Source organism: Anarrhichthys ocellatus, unplaced genomic scaffold (genome assembly GCF_004355925.1).
Source record: "Anarrhichthys ocellatus isolate YVR2014 unplaced genomic scaffold, GSC_Weel_1.0 scaffold447, whole genome shotgun sequence".
Taxonomy (NCBI): domain Eukaryota; kingdom Metazoa; phylum Chordata; class Actinopteri; order Perciformes; family Anarhichadidae; genus Anarrhichthys; species Anarrhichthys ocellatus.
Genome location: NW_022280421.1, coordinates 8,563 through 20,707, shown reverse-complemented (window position 1 = coordinate 20,707; position 12,145 = coordinate 8,563). Strand labels below are relative to the sequence as shown.

Here is a 12,145-nt window from a genome sequence, read left to right as displayed (position 1 = left end):
GGGCAATCACTTTTTCACACAGGGCCATGTAGGTTTGGATTTTTTTTTCCCCTTAATAATAAAAACCTTCATTTAAAAACTGCATTTTGTGTTTACTTGTGTTATCTTAATCTAATATTTAAATTTGTTTGATGATCTGAAACATTTAAGTGTGACAAACATGCAAAACAATAAGAAATCAGGAAGGGGGCAAACACTTTTTCACACAACTGTATGTCGGAGGGGTTTTTACAAAGAAGACCAATTTGTTTTAAGATGCTTCAGAAACAGGAGGTCTTACAAATATTTTTCAGCCAAATCAAATTGTTTACAGGATATTCAATCTTTGATTCTTTATAATACAGGTAATACTCGACTCCTTTCTTTACAGGGCTTGTATAAAAGCAATAAAGTAGTCCATGAATATGAGATATGAGTTTACAGATAATTACAATTGGTTTATGGTGCTTTGCCGGCTACACTTGTTGTCTTCTTGCTTGTTGTGAGCATCGACAGCGCTGTGATTCTGACATTTTTAGGATTCTGTTGGAAAAACGAGACATTTAATGGCGTCACCTTGTGCTCGAAGATATCGTGATGGAAATTTCTGATTCCGGTTTTGTAGACCAAACATATTCATTGAGACAACAAGCGTCAAACTAATCTGAAAAATCACTGTTTAAAATGTTCCCATCAAACAGGAAGTAGTGATCTGGCTTACACAGGAACCATAGAAGTAAGCTTCCATCTACTGAGCTAACGCGATAGCACAAAGTGACGGCCCAAGCCCGCAGCTGTACGACACTAAACAACAGGCCCATCACCGAGACAGACAGAACAGAGTGACACAGATCTAAATAGATATGAGAGAGAGTCCAGACCGCACACTGGGGGGCTCTTAAGGTCACCTCTGGCCTAACAGAGATGCTCCAGGAGGATTAGTGCTGGCTAGCCGGGGTTTCCTGGTGACGGAGAGGACGAGACTGCTGCATCTAAACTTCACATTCACACATGGAGAACGTACATTTGAAGGGTCTGGCACACAGACACAAAAGGAGGATTTTTTAGACCCCTTTTAGTCATGCACCTCGTGACGTAAATGCAAGGCCAATTTTACAGGTTTTCTTTAACACAACAAATTTCCCCCTGGGGATGAATAAAGTATACATACATCTATCTATCTATCTATCTATCTGCAAGTCCTGACGTTAGCATTTCTACCACACTTCCAACCCGGCACAAGTCTAGTGATGTCACGAAAGCAGATATTCAGAAGTCGATAATAAAACAAGAGAAATTCCACTATTTTCAATACTAATTCAGTACCATGGTAAAGAAAAAAGTAAAATAATAAATCCCATGTCCTTCACTCCTTTATTACTGTTTGCATACACGTTTTGTTAGGAAGTCAAACAGGTCATAATTCCATTATAATGTTATATTGCTGTGAAAACATCTCCTTCAAACAACTGCATTTATTCAAGTTTATCACCCAAAGACTTGTTCTCTCGTCTCCAGCCCTGACCAGACTGTCACAGTTCTGGCATCGACTTGGTACCAAAGTACCAGTTTCTCGGGTCATCCCTGCACAAGTCTAGTCTGAATGCTGTCACATTGACGTCAAGACAGCAGCTGGCAGTACAATATTAAATACCCAACTGTATCGATGAAAACACTATCAGGCAAAACACGAGCAGAAAACCATTTGCTCACATACAGCTTGTGAGCAAATATGTCATGCAAGCAGTTTTAAATTCCCATCAGAGATTCAAATTAATATATAATTACTTTTCAACTCATCGCTGAAAAAAAACAAAAACATATCGCAATATGTCAAAAGACAAAGACAATTGGCTAACTCTCCTACATTCTGGTTCAATACTCCTTATTACACAGTAATGATTCATTCACGCGAACATTATTCGATCCAACACTGACACACAGAAGTGAAAAACATTTATTTAAATCACAGCTATGAAATTCTACAAATGTTGTTAAATTTGAAATTGCATCATGTGGGAAGACAAATGACATCACTGCACCTGGAATTGTTTGGATGGATGGACGTGTGTGTGTGCGCGCGCATGGGTGCAACACAACACAAAAGAAGACCAAAAGACTACATTTGAGTTTGTCAATGGGATTAGCAATTGAAGTACGATGGGGGGGGGGGGGGCTTTTGTGTGTGTGTGATGGGGTGTTTGGGGGGGAAGGAGGTCATACTGAGGTGGCAGCATGAAAAGAAAGAAGGGTCCCAAAAGAAGTTTCTAAAGCTCAGGCAATGCACTGCTGCACCCCTTTCTGGATGTGTGCGCACGCACACGCACATACACACACACACACACAGACACACACACACACACACACAACTCAGCTCTCCTGCTTTGTTCTACTTGGAGAAAGCTTGCAGGCTCCCTCGCTTTACATCTTATCAGAACCCATCTTAACAGCAACCTCTGTATGTGTGTGTGTGTGTAGGGTCGCAAGAGATTTTCTTAACACCTCCCCAGTCGAGAAAAATGTGTGCAGCGAGCGCAGTTATGCAACCTGTGTGTGTGTGTGTGCGTGGGACCCTGGAGAAATCAAGGTAGACTACCACAGACTTCCTCTCTCCCTCCACCTCTGCCCCATTCCTCCCTCTCTACTCCTTTCCTCTTCTCTTTGTCTCGCCTGTCTCCTCCCCACTTCTCCTCTCCTCTACATTCCCTCTCCTCTCCCTCCCCACTTCTCCTCTCCGCTACATTCCCTCTCCCCTCTCTCTCTCTCCCCACTTCTCCTCCTCTCCTCTACATTCCCTCTCCTCCCTCCCCACTTCTCCTCCTCTCCTCTACATTCCCTCTCCTCTCTCCCCACTTCTCCTGAATGCACTGAATGCAATGGTCCATATAGAGCGGGCTAATGGAGAGCAGTGAGGTAATCACCTATTGGTTGATCTCAGCAGTGGAAAGAAAAACATACCCAGGTTGGCAGAGAAAGTTTGTTTTTTGTGTTTCGAGTGGCCCACCCAAATAGACCAGCCCCCACCCCGAAAAAAGATTAATTTTCCCATTCACACGTCAGTTGAGCTGCTTGTGTATGGACGGTTAAAACATATGACAACTTTGGCTTCTTTTGTGAAATAAAATAAATTTTGGGGAGAAAAACAGCCATTTCTTTAATGAGAGTAAGACATTAAAGTAATAATTGTTTAAGTGTTGTTACAGATACTTCGGTATTCACTCTTTGATAGATACAAAATATTACCCAGCCCTACAGGACAGAAGCAGAACCAGACAGAGGTGATGGATGTTGGTCAAAGAAGATGAGAAAGTAAGACGGACTAAATCAAATATTTCAATATTTTACCTATGGACAAAAAAATGTCATCTTTTCAAGCTTGTGGAGAATTCATGATTTTAATCTTTTTTTTCTTTGTGTAAAATGCAGTAAGATGAAACCATAGTTAAGCAATCATAACTTGCAGGACTTTTTCACAATTTCTGACATTTGACAAACTATTAAAGATTAAAACGTAAAGAAAATAATGGTTAGCTGCAGTCCTACGCCGAAAGAACCTGTTGGTTTCTATGCTTTTTAATGCTGGAAAAAATAAATGCATTGCTGTTTGAACATTGAGATATTAGCATCCGAAGAACAGGACACTGGCTTTTGTTTTTTTACGCAGGATTAGAAGTGGAAACACAGCTACAATTGGTAATGAAGTAATGAAGGTATACTCAAAGTATAAGATGGGTGTTGGACCAGGACCAGCAAAAGGAATCCACTTTTCAACGTCTGAGAGTTTTTAAGACAGAGTAATGCACGACCAAATAGACAAAAAGGATTTATGACGCGGCTGCGCTCAACACAAGAGACACTTTGCTGAGTCTTTCCTCGACGTCTTCTGTTACGACTCTCAGCTCGTCAAACTAGTAGAAGCTGATGTGTGTGCAGCGAGGTCTGCCTGACACAGAGGATTGTGAATGCATCGCGGAGACCTTTCAGAACAAGCCGGAAGTTCTTGCTGCCCATCGCGTTGCCGTGCATCACACCATCCTGTCCTGGCCGGCGGACCACATGCACGCCGGCAAACTTGGATTCTAAATTGGACTAGAAGATGAACACATCCTGCGAGTGTGGGATAAACGTTAGTAAACGGTGAAAGTTTATCCATCCACTGATAAAGACCATCTGAGGTGGTTGAAAGCTCTGGGGGAGAAGAAAAGCTAGTAAGTGGACCTTGTGTTACGATCGTCAAAGAAAACGAGAAGTCAAGATTTTTTTTTGTGCTGCTATCAAAGTCAAAACTAGGGATTTAATAATAATATAATGTTTCAATAGTTTTGCCAGTAAAATACCTGAGTTTCATCCCAAATTCATGATACCAAAGCAATGCTTTTCCCCCCCCCCAATACCTTAGTTCAGAGTATGCAAAGCTGCTCACTGCATCAGTGTTAGTGCCTATAATAACATAATATGAAAGGCATGGCTGTCAAACATACAGCCCGTGGGTCACAACAGGCCCACAGGCGAATGATACGAGAAGTTGAGAAGATAAATGAATGGTCGGCAGGTTTGAGAGATCAGAGAGACGTCTCTTGGCTGCTCATCGACTGTTCTGTAAAACCGAGTTCATTAACTGTGAACGTTTGCAGAATGTACGTGTACCTATTGACACTCAAAGAGAGGGAAGCATTCAAAGTTGATGTCATTTATTGGTTATTATGCAATGGTTTTACTTGAAATCAAACTGGGCCCACGAACTACAGCGAGTTTGACATGTCCCAGTTTGGAATGACTTTCTTTCTTTCTTCAAAAAGCAAGTTGACATTCTATGTTACTCTTCATAACTCAAAGCTACAGGCTTTACTCACCAAGTATTGAGGCCCAATACCAATTTGATGCAAGTTTTATGAGTGTCAGAGCAGTGTGGTCAAAAATAAATATATGAAATAATATTTTCTCCGACAGCGAGTTGATACACCCACGAATGATGTATCTTTCAATAAAAAGCTACATTTTAAGCCCTCAATGGTGCGTGGTATCGAAAATCGATATTTTTCGAGGTATTATAATCAAAGTAAGAAAATTCCAGTATTGTGGCAACAATATGTTGGAGCGAAGCAACACTGTCGTGTACAGGACTCTGAATGCACCACGGGAACCACTTATCAATATATGAATTATTACTCAGGCACTCAAGTAAAACACTTCTTTAGCGCTGGGCAGCAGTTTGGGAAGGACAATGTCCTGTATTTATTATCACCAGCATATTTCATACAACAGAAACAGAGAAAGGTGTCACTGTGGACGGAGGTCTCTACTAACATGGAGACCCAAGTTTGTAGTTCTCACAAGAAAGCAGCATTTTAAAGATCAGACGCTGTGGTGTAGACTTCACATCATTTATGAAAAAACACACCATTTACTGAGTGATCCGACAGCCCACACACACACACACACAGCTGTGATGTTTGCCCTGCAGTGGTTTTGACACCTCTGTGGTGTTTCTGACCAATGGGTGTGAAGCGTGCATACATGTGGTCACCTCAGTGCCAAACGTGGGACATCATTCTTATTTGTTCAGGACTAAACGAGAGCGAGAGTTTTCTGCACACTCACGGTTTGAGTCAGACAGACTCGCGGTGTTTTTCACTGTCAATAAACATAGTCATGATACTTATGTGCCATCCTGTTGTCATGGCGATATGAGGAACGTGGGAGCTGTTCTCCCGGATCCATTTGTCATATTATGTTTACAATATATCTATGGTTTTGTCCCGCTGATGAATACTGTAGTTTGACTTTTTTGTTATTCTGTATGTGTATTGGCAATAATGTGGTGATACAATACGTATCCTGACACAGGGGCTATGATTCAATTCATTGCGATACTGTAAGCAATGCAATTTTTATTTTGTTAAATCTAATTTTAGGAAAACTGTGCATAATCTGAGTTAAAAGAAGAAGAAAAAGAACAGTGTGATTTGCATTTGCATTTATCACAGTCCATCCGACGTCTTAGCCCTACTCTGTGTGCAACCTGAGAAAAGGAAATAACATTCTACATCAGTCAAAAATACATACAGTCAATTAAGTTATTTTTTCCCCAAAAAAATTTGATTTCAAAATCGAATCAATACACTATCACAAAACATAATATCACCATACTCAAATGTTTTTTTGTTCTAAAACATACAATTATTCAGTAAATACACCACTCGTAATTAGTTTTTTGTAAAATTGTGACGCTTTTATATTTTGTTTAAGTTGCTAACGAGTGGCTAAATGAGACTACAAAACGTCACCATGGTGAACACGCCTTTCGCTTAGTGGTGCCGACGTGACTTCATGTGACCGTATTGTTGGTATTTTTTATAGCCTAACGTTAGCGTTTTACTTTTGCCGATAGCATTCATGCTTCAAAAGTCATAAACATTGGTGATCATCGTGAAGACGATCTCGCTGAACAAAACGTGTAAGTATCATCAACGTTTGTTCACCACAAAGCGCATTTTCTACAAAAATCTAATGGAAGAATCCCATTCGCTTTTTGTTGAGGGAAGCAGTGTGATGCTAACTTCCTGCTTAGCCTACAAAAAGTAGGCTAGTTACAAGGTAGGTTAGGGTCAAAGGTCGGACGGTGTCTTTTTATGTACAGATAGTAACGCCCCTAAGGCACATTTGTGATGAGTGATATTGGGCTACAGAAATAAAAGTGATCTGACTGAAGGTCCTCTGTGTCGTAACGTTCTGAATAGAGGTAGGAGGTGGTACAAAGTTCACTCCTGCTATTGTAAGTAGTTGCTTCCATTGGTTATCATGATGCTTTTGTAAATCAGTTCTTTTGGTGTTGACTCTTGACCCTGATAGAGTTAGAATGTTTAGTGACATGGTTTGACTGGAGTAAAAGTAAAAGTGAGGCAAAACATACTTGAGTCAACGATTGTTTTTTTGCACTTATGATATGTTACGTGTTGGTTATGATGCTGTTGTAGGTCCGTAGTCGTTTTTTTGCACTTATGATATGTTCCGTGTTGGTTATGATGCGTTGTTGAGCAGAATTACTGTTCTGTAATAAATGCATTTTTTCAGTGGACTATTCGGGAATATAGGGCTGTCGTCACTTTAAGAGATTATACAAAATGATCTGAATGCACACAGCCTTACAAATCAAACGATAATTTTAATTTATAAACTGCATGAAATGAACAAAACCACAAAGAAATATCGGAATAAAGAACGGGTAAAGGAGGACTCAGCCGACCGACCACACATTCAGTGCCAACTTTTGACACGATGCAGTTTTCCATCATAAGTCTTTTGCCCCTAAAAAAATACTAAAAGAATACTAAGGGCAGTACATTGATATAATAATATTCAACATTTTTTTAAGTAGCACCTCGCTCCAATACCCACAGACCCAGTGGATACATTTCCTTTGTTTTTTAAATACTTAATTTACAGCACAAGACAAAACTCACACCATCTTTAACAACATCAAACCTAAATTTGGGTGTATATTTTGTTTGGATATCTTATTTATCGTCATTTCTACCATTTAAACATTTCGAAATAAACCATTTAATCTCCAGAGAATTGCACCCTTTGGGACTCTTTACCAACCGTGTTTACCTGGTTTAGAGAGGGTTATAATCAGGAGGCAGGCTTATAAATGTGTCTAGGGGAGGTAAACGTGACATTTAAAGGCAAGAATCAAACGTGAGAGCATAATATTCACTCACTGAGGGTAAACTCACTGTAACGCATCCTGTTCTCTGTAACTAACGATGTGCACCATTATGAGAACTAGTTCCGAGCGGATGCTGACAGTTCTATGAAGGCATAGCTTTAAAAGGAAAAGCACAGATATCATGTCTTTAGTGAAAATAATTAGATTATCATCACCAGATCTGGACTTGAGGTTAATATGCATCTTTTACTGGACTACAGTTTATAGGTCTGTGTAGGTTATACTTTATATATATATATATATATATATATCAGAGCATGAAATATCAAGCTTTAGTTTTAAGATGCAAGCAGACAAACACGAGCTAGCTAATGCCTTGCATCCATATGAGAGGAAGGTAAGCTCCGCCTCTAACTGGGCACTTAAAGATAAAATAATAAAAACCGCAAATTAGCCGCTGGAGAAAGTACGACTTATAAAAGACCTTGACCCGGAGTGGGAAAAACATTTTTTAGCGTGTCCGGCAGCGTTTTCTTCCCGCAAAAATAAGACATTCCAGCTTTCTTTTTTCACTATCAAAGCAGAAAGTCTGCGTGACACCCGACACCGAGCAGGAATGGCTCGCGCTGCCGAGGCCCGAGAAAAATAGCCCAGGCTCGGCTTCAAACTTCATTTATGCTCCGACACATTTAAACTCGTCAACCGCACCGGTTCTGACAAAGCGCGAGAGGCTGTTTGGCTACACTGGGCTTTCTCCTCCAGTGTGTCGCGCGCACCTATGCAAAAGTTTCGAGACTTTTCATTGCAACTACTGTGTTGTTGTACCCTTGGGACACACAAAAAACCTCAACTTTCAGAACAAGGAATCACAGCTAGCGCTGTGGCTCAACTCAATGCGGGAGCGTTAGTGGGGAACGAGGCGCACGGATACAACAGCGTGTTAACGACGGTGTTCTTAACGCGCCTTTCTCCCGGTGGCTCCGCGGTCCTTGTTCCTTGCGGATCCATGTTGTGAACAAAAAAAGTCAACGTACCGTCAACCGCCGACAGCAGGCAACTCCACAGCAGCAACACCACCAGCCGACCGCCCATTTCAAGTCCTCTACCCGTTAAATCCATAACTCCCGATCCATTGTTGGGTGATTTACTCCGTAATTAAGTTGTAAAGACGTCCGCTTTTCTGCGTGTACATGTGCACGCACGGGCCAGTATTCCGTTGACCCACTAAATATGTGTCTGCACGCGTTAGTGTGCGCTCCTCTGTGCGCCCCTCTCTATCGACAACACTTTTTTCTCTCTTTAGGGGCTCGCGCTACTTGCTTTATACTTTGGACTGTCGAGCTCGCGCACGGATAGAAAGGGCAGGCGGACGTGGTGTGACGTCATCCGACACGAGGCAGCAAGATTTATTTATTTGTATTCACTAATTTGACTTTTGTGTTATTGTTATAACTTTGTGAAACGTATTTACTTTATAATTTGTTGTATAATATTTTTGGGGAAAATGTATGTACGCAAAAATATGCAAACCATAGATTATCTTATTATATATGTTACATTTCCAGAAGATAAATCTGAACATTGGATAAAGCCAGGGTTTAACAATCTTGTTTCATGTTAACATATTAGAGTCAAAGGTTTTTAACAGAAGGAATATTGAATATCAAATTTATCATAACAACGTTGAGAGTTGATTACTTTTATTGAGGCAATTTTTTATTATTTTTGAATACCAAGTTATCTGGAATGTTATGTTTGAATATGCAAATGAGGCATTATATGGTAACTCTTGGTAAGTTTAGCAGAAATCTACAGATAATAGACACTAAATGTGTATTTTGGATGTTTTCTCACTAGTCTGAAAGAAGACATGTTATGGAAGCAAAATAATCCAAAATCTTAAAAATGACCAGTGCATAAAAAGCAATGGTTTTGCCTCTAGTGTCTCCCCTTAAAACAGAAATGTATTCCTTGTCCATGTTATTCTGAAATAAGATTTCAAGTAATAGGTTAGCCCCCCCTTGACAAAAAAAGCTTTTACACAATTTAGCATGAAACAAAGGAAATAACCAGTTCAGCTATTGTGTAAATTTGGGACACAAAAGAATCAGAGGCTCTTCAACCAAAAAAATACAAAACAAAAACAATCTATCAAACAACTCCTTATGATGAAATTGATAATTGTGCCCGTCATAACTTTAATTTAACAAAAGAATTTGAATAAAAACTATATTTTAAATATACAGCTAAATAACGTCCTTCCACAAAGCTAAACAATGAAAACATCTAGTATACACGTAACTAACCAGACTAGAAGGTAAGTTGCACTTCACTGCATAGGTAACAAAAGTAAAAGTGCATATTTAACTGCCTGCCCTCCCTCTTGGTATGGACGTGTTTCAAAACATCAAAGAAAAGAAAAAGAAAAAATGTTCATACACAGTCCGCAATCATTTGATTTACATGATAAGTAGGTCGTCATAACGATTGCAAATGAAAAAAAGGAGAATACGGAGTGAAAGGGAAACCCTTGAGGTAATCCTTTATAGTTATAACAAGACTAGCTTACAGTTTGCATATTGTTATAATATATCAGTGCCGAATGCAATTTAAAGTGCTGCACGGATTATTCAAAATCAAAAATAAATAAAACAATTGCTTAGTGTTTCCCTCTCTCTGCGACATATGTCAGATCCAAGAAGCCACTTTAACAAAAACAGTTTGGCTCTCTGCCCAAGGATAGAAAGCCTTTGGAGCAAAATATTCAGCATCTTCTCCAATATATTAACTAAAGTCAGATTCAAAACTGAATACGCTGGGAACACCAGAGGCATTTAGATGGCTTAATCAAAACAATGACTTAGAATCTCAAAATAATGATCACAAATGGGCTTCTATACTCTTGCTTCTGTTGCTCTGGTTTAATGGATGATGAAAGCAGATACTACGTCATTATTTGAGATACTAAGTCATTATTTTGAGATACAAACGAATTAATTTGGGATACTTAGTCATTATTTTGGGATATTTAGACATTATTTTGAGATAGTACGTCATTATTTGATCAATTCATTAACTTGGTATCTTAAAATAATGACTTAATATCTCAAAATAATGTCTTATTATCTTGAAATAAGGACTTAGCAGTGGCGGGCCTTGCATTTTATACCTGGGCCTTCACTGCTGTCCTGCAGCTGAAACACCTCATTATGATGCCACAGCTATGGTTATTTGTTTCATGTAAAAATGAAGCTCAACACCTATAAACACACTAACTGCAGAGTGCAGATACATGAATACGCGGAGTGCGTCTCCTCTCTGCTCTGACTGCAGATGGGACTGCTGTGCGAGGCTGCTGTAAGAGGAAACGCCTGTGAGTGCTTTGGTGCGACTCACGGCAGCACCCGCTGCTCGTTCACGACAGTGCAGAACGTACGTGCTTTAACGTCAGAGTCAAAACACCACAAAAGTCTCCAATAACACCAGAACAAGTCGCTAGATTTGTCACTAGTAGCTTTTGACAAAAAAAGTCGCCATGAGGGTTTAGAAAGTCGCCAGATTTAGTGAGCAAGTCGCCAAGTTGGCAACACTGGCACCGACTAAATGTGTCCCCAGAGCAACATTGGACGTAACAATGGTTCCTATCACATATAAAACCAAACAATAATCTAACTTCATAAAAACAAGTTGTACAAATAATAATATGTAAACAAGCATATTAAAGCTACTGCAGATGTAAAAACAAAAGCAGTTCACTTACCAGAGCTGCTGTTCACTATTTAAAGACAAAGTGCATCCTCCTTTCTTTGTTAATAAAGAGTTTAATCTCATGGTTGTTCAGTACATCCGTGCATTTTAGTTCCAGTAAGAAGTCCTTCTCGATTCATGGACGCCAGTGAAGACAGTCTAGCCTCCCCAGTTGTATTTCTTGAATACGTTTTAATGCGTTTGAGGGCTGAAAATGTCTGCTCCACAGAGGCAGCAGATATTGGTATTGTCACCGCCCAACATGTCACACTAGCCCACTGACCAATCACATATGGCTAGGCCAGCTAGAAGGCTCTGGCACGTCAAAGAATACGCCCAACATGTCAAACTAAAGATCTGATTGGTTGAAGACTGTGACAATCAACAATATCGTCCCCATTCACTTAAACTGCAAAGGGATTCACTTGTGAGTCTGCAGGCCTCGGGCCTCTGTTCTCACCTAGAGACACAGAGGTGAAATCTGATTGGATAAAAGCTCTACTTAAAACAAGCTGCACTGGAAGCAGAGCAACTGAGGAAGACAGTAGCTGTGCAATGAGAAAATAAGATAATGGGAAAAAAATGACAATACATGTAGTGTATTTAAGAAAAATTATTAAATTATAAAATAGCTATAACTTTGTGATTCTGTCTAGGCCAGCAGAGAAGACCTTGCAGGCCCTGACGGCCCACCACTGGGACTTAGTATCTCAAAACAATGACTTAGTATCTTAAAAGTATGAGTTA

At 39.8% G+C, this 12,145-nt stretch overlaps 1 protein-coding gene across 1 annotated transcript in view; it reads right to left on the bottom strand.

Moving 5' to 3' along the window:
* The window catches only part of LOC116401441 (low-density lipoprotein receptor-related protein 5-like), a 24,273-nt gene extending 15,324 nt beyond the window's left edge, over positions 1-8,949 (bottom strand). The window contains exon 1 of the mRNA XM_031879828.1: positions 8,686-8,949. Within this exon, the coding sequence (XP_031735688.1) occupies positions 8,686-8,770 (85 nt within the window). The 5' untranslated portion in view covers positions 8,771-8,949. The remainder of the gene's footprint in view (positions 1-8,685) is intronic.
* Between the last annotated feature and the right edge of the window lie 3,196 nt (positions 8,950-12,145).